At 42.4% G+C, this 18918-nt stretch overlaps 1 protein-coding gene across 6 annotated transcripts in view; it reads left to right on the plus strand.

The window, feature by feature from the left end:
* Fmr1 (synaptic functional regulator FMR1) overlaps positions 1-18918 on the plus strand; it is a 43054-nt gene that overhangs the window by 11808 nt on the left and 12328 nt on the right. For 4 of the 6 annotated variants that reach the window (XM_070531621.1, XM_070531617.1, XM_070531620.1 and 1 more), the window contains exons 7-10: positions 6852-6896; positions 9868-10041; positions 13691-13769; positions 18651-18760. In XM_070531621.1, the coding sequence (XP_070387722.1) occupies positions 6852-6896; positions 9868-10041; positions 13691-13769; positions 18651-18760 (408 nt within the window). The remainder of the gene's footprint in view (positions 1-6851; positions 6897-9867; positions 10042-13690; positions 13770-18650; positions 18761-18918) is intronic. The other 2 variants (XM_070531618.1, XM_070531619.1) reach the window with 1 other exon arrangement.

Genomic DNA, 18918 nt, shown 5'->3' on the forward strand with positions numbered 1-18918 from the left:
TTGTGCCTATGTATCGGGTTCTGAGCTCTGTCAGAAGCTCGTTGTTTGTGCCCTGGTATTGGTGAGTGATCTTATTGAGGTATTTCCTCTGCTCACATTTACTCTTTTCTGGGTCCATAAGATATTGGAGGAGATTCCACTTTTTGGCTAGACCAAGTTGTCCCTGCATGCTGTCGCATGCCTTCTCCCATTGGTCTTTGGTTAATTGGTTAGCATATTCCTCAATTTTCATGTTGATTTGCGCGATCCTCAAGCGGAGTGTACGGTTTATTCTTTTGCCAGCAGGTTTGCATGCTCTTTTTGGCTTCCCACAAGTGTAGGAGGTGGCTATCCACCTCGACCAGACCATCGTCTTCAGGGATTTCCCTCGTGGCGCGTTTCATGCAATCTCTGAGATCTGCGAAAATGGAATGGCAGCGAAAGCTGACAAGTCAAAGCTCTCAAACGAAAAGCAAAGTGCTTCACCTCTGTCATGGGTCGGCCCGAAGATAGTGGAATATTGGGCTGAGCCATGGCGGAGGTGAAGCAGGTGTAAGCACTCCCTATACGTCGGCCGATCCCGGAGGTAGTGCAATGCCAGGCCGACCTGCGGCAATGGTGAAGAAGGCGTCACGCACTCCTAGAGCTACTGCTCTCTGAAGTAGGACCTATAGAGGTTCCTGCTATTCTGAAACAGTCGCATGCAGGTTCTCCTGACAGGTTGCGAGTGCTGCAACATTTGTGTGGGTTGAAGAAAAATCGGTTTCTGCTTAGATTTCATGTTAAATACAAACAAGGGTAATGACCCTTTTCACTACGTAATGCGCATCGTTGGATGGCATCTGTTGTTTTTAAGTGTAGTTGCAACAACACTAATTGCAACTGCCCCCTTTGAATGTGGTGTAGTGTTGAATATGGCAACAAGGTATAAAAGACAAGTCTGGTAGACCAGAATAAAACTTCGGGCATATATCTTATGCATTTCATTGCTGAGCAGTACAGATATAGCCCTGAGTGGTTCAGGTTTGAACTGTAGAGACAACAGCGCACCAGTGCATTTGTAAGGTTTTTGTGGTAGCGTGCTTATCATTATATGTTCATAACAAGTATATTAATGTGTGATTCAGCATTTGCATTGTGTTCTTCATAGCTCTCTTTGGTTGGTAGCTGGGGCCGGTGGAATTTCTTCTTGTTAAGGCAGAATTGGTGGTTGGGATGGCACATAGTCATCGTAACAGGAGGATGCCTAGTTGTTTTGCATCATGTCGCTTTGGCATGTTCAGGGACTGAGGCTTGCATGCACAAACAGCAACAAAGACTAACATTTGTGTGTCTATGGAGCCTTGGCCTGTGGTATGGGGGAGGGGAGCTTGCATGGCTATGCTTTAAAGCACGGGCACTGCTGGGAGGCGTAATTGGTTAGAAATTTGTAATAAAAGTATGGCGTGTTTTTTCTGAAAGTTTTGGAATTCTGAAAGCTAGCTGCACATTGTGAAAGAAATAGGCATTGGCCACAGTGCCATCACGTGGGCTTAAATTAGACGTACAGTGTCTCAAGTATTTATAAAACAGGAAGAACACTTGTATACCTACCTGATGCAGTAGGCTACCATAAGTTGGGCATGAATACTATATAATGGTAGAAAAAGCGGCGTCATTTTAAGTTTTACTGATATTCTTTTTAATGTATTGTTGCCTGTACATGCTAAATAAGATAGTGTTACTTGTAGCCTTTGTCAAGGCTAATACCCGAACTGTCTTATAATAGTGGCTGTCAAAATGCTGACACTGGTAACCTTTGAGGCTCCTAAAGGACCCCTCACCAGGTTTGGCCATATTAAATAAACAAGTGCAGTGTATACAATGTGCGATGACCATTCTGTCTGAATAGTATTGCAACACTGTGCCACGGAAACAGCTGAAATTTCAAACGAAACACCATGCACCCTTCTCAAGGGAGCTGCACTCCCAGCTTGAGTTGAGCTCAGACACACAAGTGCACATACCTAATTTGCATTGCTGAAATGTCACTCACCGCGACACATGACCTGAGAATTTTGCAACGCTACAGGATTTATTTGTTTGATCTGTTGGTTCAATGGACGGTTTAATGTTTAGAGAAATAATAAACTATAAACTGAGTTTCTGCAAGTCTGTTTTACTCTGTGCTGTATCTAGAGGGATGGGCTCCTGCTTAACCATGTCGTGTAATTCCACGAACAGAAGATGAAACTATCTGTCATTTTCTACCGAGTTTCAAATGTGATTGTGCTCTTTGATCTGCATGTGTGGCACTGACTTGTAGCACTTAGTCGGGTGCCCTTGTGCATAGCGCACAAAATTGTGTGCTGCGCAAAACAAGACAAAATGCAACAGCTCACGCATGAGACTATCACCGGAAGTGCTCCGCACAGAAAAAAAGTCACGCTCACGCGCGCACGAAAAAAAAAGGTGAAAAAAGGCGGTGCCATCATGTAAGCATCATGCATTCCTCTGGCTTCAGTATGAGAGAATGCAAGGAAAGAATTCCGCTTGTGGAGGCTAGACGGGGGGGGGGGGGGGGGGGGTAAATGAAGGACGGCTCTCTGCAGCGAAGCTCACCTCCTGAAATGGTCCGCAGGACTTCCATATTTATATCTTTTATAATAAACCAATTTGACAAATTATTGAGGAAGAACGCCATCTAGAGGGTATGTCACAACTTCCAGCATATAATGAAAAGGAGGGGGGGGGGGCTCGTTTAAAGAGCCCCTCACCAGGCCACATAGCAAATTTCGGTTATATGCAGGAAGTTACATGCCCAGTAGAGAGCATTCTGCCGCAATAATTTTTCACATTGCTTCATTAATAGCCACGATAGAAACACAGTCGCCGACTGTTTATTCGGACCTCAAGGGGACTGCGGTAATGTCCAAGTAAACAGGTGTCCAATAAAGCAGATCAAAAAAAAAAATGAAATCCTTTATTTCCACACACATATTCAAGCTCGGCAGTAGGCTTGAAGAAATCGTGAATCGCCATTGCACGCTGTTCCGTTTACGCATAATCAGATAAGCCTGAATGTCGGAGAGGGTCGTACGGTCACTATAGGCGGCTGAAAGCACAGTCACTGCTTGTACACGCTCCGCATGCAACGGCAGCGTAGCACATGATGCGTCATCTTACGACTCGGAGTCGTCGTCCAGCGGTGTAGCAGAAACCTGACGAATGATCTCGCCGTCGTCGAGTTCTGCACAAGTCAGTACAGCAGTGTCAGCACTTGTGAAACTGTCAAATGAGATGGTGTCCGGAATCGCAATGCTCGGCAGAACATTTTCGGTATCAGTAGGGAGCACATGGGAAGGTGACAAAGCCTAGGCCTCCTGGCACCCGCTTGCCGGCATTCCCCAGCGCAGTCTGCGCGGGCACTGTCGGCGCAGTTAGACACTTGGCGCGATGTTTCTGTGTGCCACATACTGCAACCTCGGCACAGCACACAAAGCAAACATCACCGCGCTGTCATGCCGACACCAGTCGCACAAATGAAAAACGTTGCCTACTCGCAGCGTCATGCACGAAAACAAATCGGCTGCCGGATTGTCTTGACATGGAATACTAAGCTGAGACCGGAACTGCTGTAGCAATGGCTGTAGCCGCGAACCAGGCAGAAGCGATGATGAGCGGGGATTTGCAGTAGCGCCACTTTATGGACCAGCGGGGAAGCTCCGTTAAAAACAAAAATGGCATTCAGCAAGTCGAACCATGCAACGGTCATAGTCGGTGCATGGGGCTCGATCGAATTGACTCAAGGAGTGTTAGAAAAATCAGGCGAGAGGTTGCAAGGTGTCCGAGCTTTCAGCAGTTGTTATACATTATGGTCTATGGCGAGAATAGCAGTGCCGCGAAGCAGACCGAATAATCGAGCATGTCCGAATTTTTGGAGTCCGAAAAATCAGTCAGCGACTACTTCAGTGCCGCGAACCCATGATTTCAGGAGGCAAGAGCCACTGCCAAGAGACTCTCTCCACTTGCCCCGTCTAGCCTCCGCAAGCGAAATTCTTTTCCTGCGTTCTCCCATATCGGAGCTCGAGGATCGCGTAACACATACATAAGTCACAGGCCCAGTCTTTTCTTTTTCCCCTTGCTTTTTTGCTGTACGGTACACTTCCACTGACAGCATCACGCGTAAGCTGTTCCGTTTGTGTTGTTTCGCGCGGCGCAAGATTATCTGCACTGTGTACGAGAGCACCTGACCAGTGGTAGAATTCAGCGCTATGGAAATACTGAGGAAGACACAAGCGGTTCATAGAGTATGATCACGTACTGGAACACAGTAGAAAATTACACACTTTTGTTGTCTGCGCACTTGACTGCACGACGTCGGAACAAGCAGACAAAATGGAAGTTCTTCTCTCTTGCTGTGGTGCGAAGTAATACAAGGACACACAGAAATTTGGTTTGTGTGTTTTATTATTTCTCTGAAGTTTAATTCATCAATTGAAGCAACAGATTACACAAAAAACAGATGTTGCCTTGAAAAGTTGTGTGGCTCTGCTATCGCAAACACCAGAGACCAGTGGAGCTGAGGGAAGGCCAGTAAAGTAGTGCCAAACCGCACACTTTGTCTAACTTTTCCTTGGCTTTCCCAGCTCCACTGGTGTCTGGTGTTTTTGATAGCAGAGCCACTTTTTTTTTTTTTTTGCCACTGCGAAAAAGAGGATCGCTGAAGCGGGCACATGGGCTTTTATTGGAGAGCAACGATGTCACACCACCTGTGTCCCCGCTAGGCTCCACTCTCTCAGTTCCCTCTCCCCCCAGCTTTGCGAAACTGTGCACGTCAAGAGAAACCCAGCGAGTTTCTAACAGCTGCACTGTAATAACTCTTGAAGTCACGGGTCACTACGAGCGGTGTCATAGCAGTGTGATGTACGTAGCGCACTTGTGCAATATGTGTCGACTCTGGCTTGGGAGCACGGTGCCCGCGAGGAGAAGGCCAAACGGTGTTCAGTTTGAAATTTCAACTCTTTTCTGTGGCGCATAGCGATGTACTACTTAGCAGACACAATCGTTAGCATGCATTGTATGCATGGCACCGATCAGCTCAAAATGGCCAGATCTGGTGAGGAGCCCTTTAAAGTCTTTCGATCATGTGATTTCATCACATCATTTAAGAATGTATAACTATGTGCTAGATATGATGTCATGCACTTATGGTGTGTCATTTTAACCACTTCATCTACATCTTTGATCTTAATCGCTCTAAAGCATCTAGATTTTTTTAGTGTATATGTATATAATATCAATTTGAGCAGGTGCATTTTGATGTCGGTCAGAAAAGCAAAAATACCACTGTGCTTGTTAGATTTATGTGCATGTTATAATTAGCCACAGGTAGTCAAAACAAATCTGGGGTTCTAGACTGCAGCACTTCTCATAGCTTCTTTTTTTACCGTGTATCATATAGTGTCTGTGAGCAGTTTTTTCTTGGTGTGGAGTCTGAGTAAAATTGTTGGACATGTTTGTTTGTGCACCTACTAGTTCCTTCCTCTTGTATTGAGAACTGCAAAATGGCAGTGCTTCTAAAATTGTTAGGCTTGTATTTCTAATGATCATGAGTTGAACAGAAGTGTTTTTATTTAGCTTCTCGCCGTTGCATGCATTGGGCAGTATGTCTCATATCAGTTTACTTCCTATTATGGAGCAAAGAATGTGCCTGTGCACATAAATGATGGTAGAAAGCTATGTCAGACTTTTCATAGGGAATCTCACCAGATCGTAATTGAGTCCTCTCCTATGTAAAGCAGCCAGCCATCCTCGGAGTTCACATTTTAGAAGGCATTTATGAGAAGACACAAGCAGCATTAGTTGCTAGCTCAGGCAAATAATTATACAGGCTTGTTTACACTTTCGATTTGGCCCCCCTTTTTTGCCAACGACACTGAGGTAGTGCCACCACCTGGCTTTTGCATTCATCAGTATTGCCTCATACTGTTTTATGCATTACATTGATGTACAGTGATTGATGGAAAGGACATTTGTAAGTAGCAAGATGGAACACCAAGTGCACGTGTTTGGTATGACCTACTTGTCATTGCAATTGTAGTCAAGGCACGTACAATGGACTTAGATCATTACTTGCTTGTACTATATTGTTTTCTGACAATTACGTGCATAGTAGAAAACATCTTCATTGTTTTTTAAGGTCTTTGGGCTGGCTTCAGCTGTGCAGCAAGAATAAGCTGCTAAAATTGTCCAGAATAACCCCTTACCCACAACTTGAATGGGGACATGTTTTCATAGCAGTGTCTGTGCAAAAGTTCTGCAATAGAAGTCCACTGTGTCATTGCTGTGCACTGCTGGCTGCCATCAGAGAGAGCACTTTCTTAAATTGTGAAATAAAAAAAAAGATATGTTAACAACTAGCTTGTATCATTCTAGGCCAAAATTTTTCCCTGTTCTGCAAACTGTATCAAAATAGAAATGCAGAAGAGTGTTCGACTAAAGGCAGTGCTACAGCCATCTTGGAGGCAGCCATAATTTTCTTTAGCTAGGAACTCCTAGGCTAGCTACAGGCAGTCATGTTGCACAGTCCTTTTGCAGCTTTGATATCCAAGCTTTCAACTGTTACAAGTTATTCAGTGCCGAGCTGTTTAATTGCTGTCTGCCTCATTCTCCAGCTACAGCAAATGGTAACTAAAATGTACCTGCTCTTTTTTTCCCCCACATAATTGCTGCCATGGTCCCCCAGCTTGAGCTGTGCTTTTCTTGCTAGGCGCTTGTGTGAGGCGAGGCAAGCTGTGTGGAACATGTGCCCTTTGCTTAGCCGACAGGACTTTCACTTTTAACAGCTGCTGTGCCAACCAGCGTGTGCTTTGCAACATTTCCCTTTGCAGAGTCGTAAGTCTTCTCAGAGAGGCGACCCCAATTCAAAGCAAAAGGTGTGTGTGCTAACCCTTATCATGCCTGCGTGTGTGCGCGCGTTCGTGTGCTGGGCTGTAGCATGGTGTTGAGCATGGGAACTTCAGCTTTCTTTGTGTGCATGACTCGTCCAGCGCGAACATGCCTGAGAAAGTCTCTGTGAAAAAGTACTGCCTTACAAAATGTTAATTTGGTAATTTGTGCTTGTGATGTGTATTTTCCGTGGATGTACTGACTGCCCTCAATTAAAACTGTGTTTATGTGCAACTTGTGTTCACACATGTACCGTTCTTGTACATTTGTGAGTGAATGTGCATGGACTACAGGTCGCATGGTAAAAGTGCCTTCTCACAGCACAGGTGTACAGATAAGCTTCGACAACTCCACTCTAGCATTTGCCCAGCCATCGTTCAGCTTTCTTTCCCCTTTCCTTTTTTTTTCTTGCACACGTGCCTGTGTGCATGCACAAACAGTTTTCGAGGCACCTGTCATCCATGTGCATTTGCATGCAGTTGTAATTTGTGGTTAAAGCACATTTTTTCCATAAGAGTGTGCATGGCTGATTATACTAACAGCATGAATAGTCCATGGAGTAGAACATGGGCCACATTAAAGCAGGGTTGACATTGTGCTTGCATGCACTAGGGTGACACGTAACAGCATGAATTTCCATACAGCCATAAGCTTCTCATCTGCTCAAGTAATGGCATTGACTTTCCAGTGAAGTTGAACAGTAATTATGATAGTTGAATTTAGTTCACTGTTACGTAGAAATGCAGAAGCACATTGATTGGGAAATGGGCTAAACCATCTCTAAGCTGGATTGCATAGGGTGACCAAATAGCGCAGATGTTATTAAACCCTTTTTATTTAAGGAGCACACTTGTTTCATGAGTCATATATATGGCTTCGACTGTGGGGCCTAATTGGTGTTTGTATATTACTTAGCATCCTTGCTGAAATTAAATTTTGAAAGCCTAAACACATCAGTAGTGCACATTGCTACCTTTGGCAGAATAGCTGCCTTTTCTGCCGAATCCATACATGGTTACACATTTTGCTTTACACATCCCAGCATGTCAATGGGCTACTGCATGATTAAGGTGCATGATATATGTGCCATGTGGCAGTTTTGTATGCGCTGGACCATTTTGTTCAGTACACCCAAGATTACTAGCAGAAAAAATAATTGTGCTGTTTTCCACGTTAAGCCACGAATATTGGTGTTATTCAACCAGCATGGGAGGGATTCGTAGTATGCACCAGTACTTGGCACTCAGCCTTCATTGTGGGTTGCAGTGCAGTGAAAAGCATGTGCTCTCTGCTTCCAGCGCCCTTCAGTTTTTGTATCAATGAATAAACAGGTCCATCTAACACAACATAAGGCACTAAATGTACTGAAGGGGACTGTTGCATTTCATTAGTTTAGCATTGCAGCAAATTTGCGTTATCTTTCTGGCGTAAATGTTTTGTCTCCCTGTTATAATCTTCATGTAGCTGAAGATATGGTGATGACTAAATCCTACTTGAGTTGCATTTCTGGAGATTGTCTTCCTGTCATGGTAAACCCCTCTAGGGCTGGGGCAGTAATGAGAAAATAAACTTAAGAGGAAGCTTTAGCTAGGGCCCAACTCTGATGCGGCTCATTCAGATACATGTAAAACGCAAAATCGCTTTTCTGAGATAAAATTAAATTATGGCGTTATACGTGCCAAAACCACTTTCTGATTATGAGGCACGCTGTAGTGGAGGACTCCGGAAATTTTGACCACCTAGGGTTCTTTAACGTGCACCTAAATCTAAGTACACGGGTATTTTCGCATTTCGCCCCCATCGAAATGCAGCCGCCGTAGTCGGAATTCGATCCCGCGACCTCTTGCTCAGCAGCCTAACACCATAGCCACTAAGCAACCACGGCGGGGGCTTTTCTGAGATAGCCCCTGGACCGATCTTAAGGAAATTTGCTGCATTCGAGAGAGAAAGTTAAATTCTACTGGCTGTTGGAAGTGCAATTTTGATTTAGGGGCTTAATTTTATTGAAATAATTTTTTTTAATTCGGAAGTTTGAAAAAAATACAAGCACGAAGCTTACAAATTGATAGCTCACTGCCAAGAACAGATATAGCGGTTCTGTAAACGGCATCCATTAGATCATTTAAAGCAGACAAATTCTATATTTCATTTTATATATTACATGAATTTGTTACGTTGTATACAAGGGTTTTGCAAAAGCTGTATTTGCACATTAGCAAGTTTTCTGAGATTCATATGTAAGATATCAATTTTGTCCACTTTAGATGTACTATGACATGCAATTTGCATTATTGTGATATCATTTCTTATTGCTGAGATACAGAGTTGTAAACTTGATAGTTTCGCTTTCTGAAAATTGGCTATTTTTGCCAATTTATAACAAAAAATTTATGACCTAAATAAAAAATTCAAAGCCAACAATCGCTAGATTTTAGGTTTTTTTTTAATGCAACAAACCTCGTCAAATTTGGTGCAGTGGTTGCCAAGAAAAAGGAATTCTCCTTTTACATGCATTTAGATAGGAACACCCGAGCTAAAGCTTCCTCTTAACAATTCTTGTTGCGACTCTGCATCTTGGGTGTTCTCACAGCTATGCAGAGTTGAATGTCTAGAAAATCTTTAAATAAGATAAATAAGACCCAGTACAGTATTTGAATTTAATGGCATTCACTGAGCAGTCATCGTAAACTGCATTATTCTGGGTGTTACCGCCTCGTTTTTATGAAGCAACACTCCATTCAGCTTCATTACAAAGAAACAATGAAGTGTGTCCTTCTATAGAACGCTGTGGGCCAAAATTACAAGCAAAAGAAATCCACACGTTACGACCCCTGCAATTCCCATGGTGGTTGAATTACTCCAGCACCAGACTGTGGCACTCTAGTACTCGGTGCACATTTCGTACTCTGTGCCTGGCAGTGCGGATGGAACCAAGGAGAAATGTGTTGCAATGTGCAGAGCACGCGCCTCCAGTCAAGCTCTGGGTTTGTGGAGGAGTTCAGTGTGCGTGAGGACCTGATGGGCCTGGCCATAGGGGCACATGGAGCCAACATCCAGAATGCTCGGAAACTGGATGGTGTCACGGGCATTGAACTCCAAGAGGCTACCTGCACCTTCAAGATATTTGGCGAGGTGGGCTCATATTTCGTTCTCACTGTCCTTTCCCCGTCGAGTAAAATGTCTCCACTCGCATTACATGCTCAGGCAGAATGCGTAATTTACCTTGAAACACCAAACTGCCATTTTTAAGGTCTGTCTTCATAGCTGTCTGGTTTCAAAGGGCTTAAAAATTCTTTAATGTTGCTTTCGGGTAAGCTTAGTGGTTTTTATTTCTCTATTTGACCACGAGGTTTATGCAACCCAATAGTCAGTTCAATCTGATGCGGGTAGCATCTTTGTGGCAGCTAGCGATGGTTTATGTGAAGAGTGCTTAGCAAGCACATTTTGTTTGTTGGGTTATAAAAAAAAATGCTTCCCCATTGTTTAAGGCTGTCTTGTTTTTCATGCTGTCGGGCATCACAGAGCTTTAATTTTTAAAAAGGCCTTGTCAAATCCTTGAAAGTCTTTGAAAATTCTTGCAATTTTTTCCACAAGAGCTGGTATGAACCCTGATCCTGCTGTAGGATTATTGAAGCAGTGTGTGTGTTTAATAACAGGAGTGTTCGAATACCGAATAGTAGATTTTGAATTAAATATTGAATCAAATCAAGAAGGGAAAATCCGAATGTCGAATCAAATATTAAATGTCAGAAAATTTAACACAAGCTTTTAAGAGGAAGCTTAAGCTCGGGCCCAACTCCGACGCGGCCTGTTCAAATACATGTAAAACGCAAAAACTTTTTCTGAGATAACCCCTGGACCGATTCTAATTAAATTTGTTGCATTTGAAAGAGAAAGTTAAATTCTAGTGACTGTTGGAAGCGGAATTTCGATTTAGGGCTTGAATTTTCTTTAAAAGATTTTCAAATATTTGACCGTTGAAAAAATCTAGAAGCACAATGTTTACAAATTCATAGCTCTGCATCAAAAACTGATATCGCAGTTCTGTAAACGGCATCCATCAGATAATTCAAAGTGGACAAATTGGATATGTCATTTCACATCTTATGTGAATTTGTTACTTTGGTTACAAGGGTTCTGCAAGAGTTGCTTTTTCCTATTACAAATTTTTTTTATGTTCATCTGTAACTTATCAATTTTGTCCGCTTTAGATGTACTATTAGATGCAATTCACATAGTTGTATTATCATTTTTCATTGTTGAGGTATAGAGTTGTAAACTTGATAGTTTCGTTTTCATGAAAATTTTCAATTTTTGCCAATTTTTAATAAAACATTGACGCCTAACATAAAAATTCAAGACCAACAGTCACTAGATATTAAGTTTTTCTTTTAAATGCAACAAACCTCGTCAAATTTAATGCAGTGGTTGCCGAGAAAAACGAATTCTCCTTTTACATGTATTTAGATGGGAGCACCCGAGCTAAAGCTTCCTCTTAAGGGAGGACATGGGTTGTGGAACTACATTCCTGCATCTTATGGCCGAATTTGGGCCGATGCTGAAGATAGGGCAGTAAGGCCACGGTATGCCATTTTTAGATTGAACCTGATACTTGTACGCATGAAGCGTGAGAGCAGAAGGTTTCGACAAGCAGTCTCCATAATAGCGATGGTGTCAGATATGCCTACAAGGTATTTACAACATGACGCATACTCAATAGTGATTGAGTTCTTTCAGTAGTTGTACGAATTGGAGCAAGCTTTATTCGCACCCAGACCGAGCTGACCGCCTTCTTTTGCACCTCAGTAAAGGTTTGCTTCATTGAATATCTCGCACCTATACCGGTGTCACACGTCCACTTTTGATTCTGATCCAGCACGATCTGGATCAAAATTCTAGGCCGTGATTGGCTCCCTCCCACAGCTTGTGCAAAAATTCAACTGGCTGCAAAAACTGCCTGACACCCGTATTAAACTTCTGTGGAGTTGTGCTACCTCAGCTCTTCTACTTCCTTAGCTTTTAAGGGGTGTTCGCTTTTATTGAATTGCCACTTCAATTGAATTTTTTTGCCATCCTGTTTATTTTTATATAACAAAGGTTTACTGTATGTGGCACCATACTATCATATGGCATGAATCAGAATGGGTACAAAATGCAATGTACTAAAGTGGAAGCAGTTAATAACAAAAATATCAATAATTCTATTTTTGTTGATATTTGGCACCAACCAGTTCACACCTCGCCTCAGCAGCAACCTTGGGCATGCTCACCGCTGCAAGGCGCGGAGTGGGCTGGCACTGCCAGCACACCTTCACCCAGAAAACACCCAAAGTAGCCCAAAAAAGATTTAATTACTCATTTCATGCAATTCTCAAACCTTATTACAATTCACAAATTAGATTTGCTAATTCTTTTAAAATCCTAAAGACAACTTGCTGACAATTTATTTTATTGTAGCGGTGTATGCGGCAAAGGACGAATACTGTAATTTATGGCTGCATTTCCCATCAGAAACAGTCCCTGTGGCATGCATCTCTGGGTGTTTTAAAAAGCGTAAATCTGTTTGCAATGGACAAAAGGTTATGTAGAAAATTGAGGATGATTGTAAAGAAGGCAAATTGTGTTCTCTTTGTGCTGAATGATCTGTGGTGTCCATGAATAAATGAAATTAATTATTTGTATTTACAAGATTTTGAAACTGTGGTATCTATCGTCCTGGCATGATTGTAGCAAGATTGAAGGAAGATCGGGCCGGTCAAGCGCACTTATTGACCAGCACTTCAAATGGCTTTTTATAAACAGTATGAATTTTTAGTAAGACAACCACGTATTCACATGTAGAAGATTATACTACATTTTCTTACCCAACTGCGTTGCCATCCTTCTGGAGATATTCTCAAAAACGGAATGTAGGGACGAATGCGGCTAACGAAAGTATTCAAGCTGATGCTGATGTGATCAGAGGACTACTTGCAAGATGGTGGTGTATGCCAGGGCAAAAACTTGCACAGGCATTTGAGGGCTGCTTATATGCTCAGCAGTGGCCGAAGGTCACTGGCGGCGGCGAATAGTCTCGAACTCGCTGCCGCTGACCTTCAACCACCGCCATCTGAAAGATGACACGCCCTGCAACTTGGTTGGGGGAGTGCATATGATCTCAGTGGAAGTTCATTCACCACTGACCACAATATGGCCAAAAAAATCTGAAGAAAGCCACTTGCTATAAAAACAAGGCACTTCGGATGCTTACTAGGCTTTCCATGGCTCATGCACTTTGGAAAGTGGGTCCAGAATTACAGCACCGTCACTGCTCTTAGGAGCTATAACTGTTGTTGCGCCTTTGGATTGTTTGACTTGGGCTGATCAAGGCTGCACCTGTATCGAGTCGTGAACAGAAATGAGGTGACATGGAACGAAGGAGTGTTGTGCTATACAGTTATTTAAATGTTCTAGTTTCACGTGCAGAAAGCTGGCGAAAGCTTGGGTGCATCTTCTGACGGGATAAACAAGACCGACCAATCGGAGCAATGCACACGCGTTCCATACTCTTTCATCAAATAAGGCTGTGCCACCTGATGAAGGCATGAGGTTGTCGCATGATGTGCTCTCATTGGAAAAGGGAGGTTAATTTCTCACTCCTGTATGTATAAATTTTGACAGAGATGGTGTAATAGTGTATCAGACAAAGACTACTTCTGTTCATGGCTGTCGGTGTGCCAGCCGAGCTCATTGTTTCTTTGGCAGTTGGTGTAGTGGCTAAGTGCTCAGTTCTTTGTTCCAGACGGAGGAGTCGGTGAAAACAGCACGGGGCATGCTGGAGTACGCAGAGGAGTCCATCCAAGTGCCTAGGCTATTGGTCGGTAAGTCTGCAAGTGGCAGGCAGAACCCTCACTGGTTGTCATACTGCTTTTGTTTTAGACACTTTCCCTCTCCTTATTATCAGTATGGGTAGGCACACTATGGTGAATGCAGAAGGTGTGAACGCAGCATCAAAGGGCACTAAGGGAAATATGAAATCAGTTGCTAATTAGAATTCACTAATTTTGTCTGGCATTGCCTTTCTCTTTCTTTTGATAAAATGTATTGTTAGTGAAGAAAATGAAAGCTGTACTTGATCTTCCTGAATTTTGTGGCCATGGCACCGGGGCTTCCCAACAAATTTAATTTATGACAGGTATTTCTACTAGTTTACACTGCACTGTGCATGAAAATTCATAAAATTGGCCAGGTTGAATCTTTGCTTGCTTTCAAATGTTGCATAGTGCTTTGCTAGAGAGCAAACATTTAACTACCACCAAAGAAACACTGCTGAAATCTGGCATCACATGGAAATAGTGTAGGAGCTTCAAGGTCTCAATGAAGCTTCACCATTCCTTCGTTTTTATATGCTTTCTGTGGTATGTACAGTGGCATACATACTTCATTTAATCAATAGTGCAGCTTGCCGTTGGCAGGGGTTTCACAGTCTACAAGTGTTTCAATGAAAGGAATGTGAAAAACAAAAATTACATACAATAGCTACAAATATTGAAGGAACGACGTGAACCAAAAGCTATTGGTAAAAAAAGAAAAGCATATTTACCCGAATTTAAGGGGTCCTGAACCATCTCTTGGGCTTCGTGAAAAAACATAGCCAGCGGATAGCGTACACTGTTGTAAATATCTCTGCCAAATTTTGCTTTTGTATGCGGCGCATGGAGCTCGCAAGCATAGTGCCAAGGCACCTTTTTCTTTAACACTCTTTTCAATAGAAGCCTTCTCACTCTTCTCTGACTGCTATATTTCGTCATATAGCAAATTCCCTACCTGGCGGTTATTGGCCAATCAATCAAGAAGGGTGTTTGGACCAGTGTGCTTCTTCGTATTGTTACTTTGTATAACTTTGTATATTTATTGAAGTTTAATAAACATGCCGAAGCAAGCGAAAATCTGCATTTCGAATTTTGATAGGAGTTGCGTACTTCCGGAAGTACTATCATTGCTGACACTATGCTCAGGCCGCCCACATAGGATTGAAACTTTGGCCACACTACTTATCAGTGTCGTAGCCATCAGTTCTCTCTCATTTTATTAGTTTTGAACACTCAACTAGCGTTGATCTGCATCAACTTAAAGTCGGACCACAGGTACACTTTCTGCAGCGCACACTTACTCCTGGTCGCTACTGGCTAAAAGCCTTGGCAGATTGGGTTTCATATTGACTTACTGTGCAAAATGCATAATTTGAATGTGGCTACTATCTGGCGGTCAAGCTCCTTCATGCCAAATAGCTCGGCCAGACTGGAGCACGTGAGCACAAGCATGCGCGCATTGTCATGCACAGTTAGCCACTACAGTTCCATGTAGCTGTGTCTGTAGTGTAACATAGATACTACTGCAGCCACAGGGCGCTACGACAAGTGCGCTTGCTAAGCACAACAGCGTGCTCCGATTGGTATCTGTGGGTGATGTTACTCAAGGCCGAAGTACGAATATCTGACAAACGGGTTGTTTGTATCTTGAGTTGCACACCCTCGAGCTGTGTTGCCATTACTGCCGAAGGTCATTACATTAGAATCATTAAGGGGGGATGTGGTTTCCATAATCAACTTCCTTATGTCTTCATGAATTTTTAGGACAGATGGCAGATATAATGGTAATGTTTGGGATGTTATCATAAATTTTTCAAATTTGTCTCAACGTTTTAGTCATTTTTCACATATTAGGCTTGTCCCAAGCCTGAACGTATTACAATATGGCATAGATTCATTCAAAGCACTGTGTGTGCCAGTATGAATGGTTGAGGATGTCATATCCTTATTTCTTTATTTACGTTTTCTCTCTCTCTCTCTCATTCATGAGGAGACCTTACAGCAAGCATCTAGACTGTGAACAACTAATTGAATCATCACTTCAGTATGTCGCACGGGAAAAGCAAGAGTGTCGTGCCCTGAACTACACTTCAGAAAACATAGTTAAAAAGGACTCGCACACACATACCGAATTGAAATAGACTGAGCACTCCTGAAGAAATCAGCGAAACAAGTTCAGCAGGAAGCAAGAAAAACAGTTTTGAGAAAATGGCTTTCAAAAAACTTAGATATTGCATTATCAAAAAGCATCAAGATTCTAGTCATTGATATATAAAATGCAGGGTTTTTTTAGTGTTTTGCTTTTACCCTGAAGTGTATTGCTTTCATATTTTCCACCCCAAGACATCCTTCTCTACTGCTCTGTGAAGAGCATGTTGGTCAGGTTGCAGACCAAACATTGCACAATATCCAGTTAAACATTGATATAACGAAGTACCATATTTACTCAAATCTAGGCTAGCCTCAATTCTAAGCCAACCCTTGATTTTTCGAAGCCAGAAGATTTTCAAAAACTTACCTCGAATGTAGGCCGAACCAAAAAGTGAGGACAATGTTCGCAAAATGAAAACACCCATTTGTTTAATATAAACATGCCAAGCTCACTCTACGTTATCATCTTTGCTAGCCTCGTCACTATAGCCCAGACCACATGCACGCTTGCGGATGCATGCAAGCTCTAACCCCTCTCTTCTATTCTCTTTTTAAATAACATAAACACTCTTCCTTAGTATTCAAATTGTACTCAGTATTCAAATTGGTTGCTCAGTGCCTATGGTGTTAGGCTGCTGAGCACGAGGTCGCGGGATCGAATCCCGGCCATGGCGGCCGCATTTCGATGGGGGCGAAATGCGAAAACACCCATGTACTTAGATTTAGGTGCACGTTAAAGAACCTCAGGTGGTCAAATTTCCGGAGCCCTCCGCTACGGCGTGCCTCATAATCAGAAAGTGGTTTTGGCATGTAAAACCCAATAATTAAAAAATAATAATAAAATAATGGGCTAAGTTTTCTTTTTTTAAAAAATTTTTTCGTATGCTTACCAGAGCGTGACAGCATCGGGCAATATGGTTTCAGCCCGTCTTTACATAAAACATAGTTCTGCATCACTCGGGAAATTTTGCAAAGGCACTTAGGGGAAAAGCTGGAAAACTCGGGGAATTTGGAAATGTCAACTTGGTAGACATCCTGTTTGCATTAAAAATTTCAAACATTCTTGTATATTGACTGTGGGGCACCATTGCCACGAAGGCGTTATAATTGTCGGGCATGGCAGAAAAATCCAACGTCTGGAAAATTGATCATTGACTTTATTAGAGAGCGAACAAACTTGTAACCGTGAGCTCGCCAACACTTTGAAAAGCACGAATATTACAGCTCCTCTCGAAGCGATTATTGAATAGCTTAATATTCGAAACCACTATTCAAAAATATGAATATTCGGACAACACTATTTAGCGGTATCATGAAACTTGTTAGGCAGTTGTATATGACCCAGTATTCCCACGTCTGCAAGATATTCGCTTCATGGATAGCTTTCCCTGCATTCTGTGGCTATCATCATCGGCGTCCAATAGCACTTTGAAACTTTTCAGCTTTTTCATCCTTCACATCGCATGACACGAAGTAGCTTCACCACCACGAAGTAGACAGAGTCCCTTGCGTGAATCATGTCCTTATCGCCATCAGGCAGCAACTAGGACGCAGCAGTAAAAGCAATAGATCTTAAAATGCCAGCCTTGGAACATGCTTAAGCACACAGCTTGCTGCTGCCAAAATGTGCACGAAACAAGTGTGCCAGTGATTAAAATTCTTCTGAACCAATAGGAGCGCTTCTTACGCGTTATGCGACTACCATAACAAATGCGGCACTAGTTTAGTTATCCCTTTTTGCGCTCGCTTTTGTTGCTTTTATTTCTGCAAACAGAAATACAGCGCTGCAACTGCTTGAATCTCTGATTTCTCATGTTTGCAGTGATATTAAGATGGCATCAGCAGAAACCTGTGCAATCGGTGGTGCGATAGCGCTTTCAGGAGTCTGCTTTTTTTTCCTGTTCTTGAAAATGGATTTAAAACGTATAATTTTCTCAATTTCTGCTGCATATTTCTTTGTAGCATTTCTCCATGAGATATAGGAAGGTGTTAAATTTACTTTAAAATATTATTTGAATAATTTTGGGCATATTTCTACTTTTCCTATGTTTAGTTTTTGGTTACCCACATTTTTGCTCCGTCCCAATAAAATCGTGCAGTAAGCAGGAGTCTATTGTTATTGCTGTCACAAATGAAATGTTATACAGTCAACTGAGCTGTAATCAGTGCTAGTGTACTAAGCAGCTCAAAAAGTTTTGACAAAGCACGAAGCGCTAATGGCAGGTTTGGAATAAAAGCAGGGTGTAGTATTTTTATGTTATGACAACCTTAATTTAGTGTTCCCTTTGTTAAGAGTGGACCACACTGTACATCCATTTCCAGCTACCTAAGTTACTTATTGCTTGCTACATTCTTGTTTTGCATGCTTGGAGACTTCCAAGCATGTGCAGCATTGTGTTTTCTTGCACAAAATTTATATAAGCAATAAATGTCTTCATATGTTCTGGTATTCGATTGTTGGCTTTCTTTTCTTGATTTAATTTGGCAGCTTATTTGTTATCTACAATTTGGTATTTGCACACCCCGGCAATAAGGAAAAAGTTTGCCAGTGAGCTACGACACCCTTGTATGTTTGTAAGCCAAAACTGTGACCGCAGTATAACTTCCTTCAAAAACAGTTACGCACACTCGTATGCTGCCCCAGGCACAGTGAGTGTCTGGGGCACATTCATCTTGCAACAGTCTTTTACCTGTCATGAGGTGGGTGACACAAAACTGTGTGCCACTCTCTTCCTGCAGGCAAGGTTATAGGAAAAAATGGCCGCATTATCCAGGAAATGGTGGACAAGTCAGGTGTGGTGCGGGTCAAGATCGAGGGCGACAACGAGAATGAGAGCCCCCGAGAAGAGGTGGGTTCATCTTTGCTGGCATGGTGACTGCAAGAATGGGGCTTCTATTTATGCTGTTTGTGGAGTATTTTTGTAATCTTTGTTTCTATATGCAAAGTCTTTGAATGAAAGTTTCCATGCCATGGAGTCTGCAAGAGACTAGATCTGCTACCATTGCC

This window comes from Dermacentor albipictus, chromosome 1, assembly GCF_038994185.2.
Source record: "Dermacentor albipictus isolate Rhodes 1998 colony chromosome 1, USDA_Dalb.pri_finalv2, whole genome shotgun sequence".
Classification (NCBI taxonomy): Eukaryota; Metazoa; Arthropoda; class Arachnida; order Ixodida; family Ixodidae; genus Dermacentor; species Dermacentor albipictus.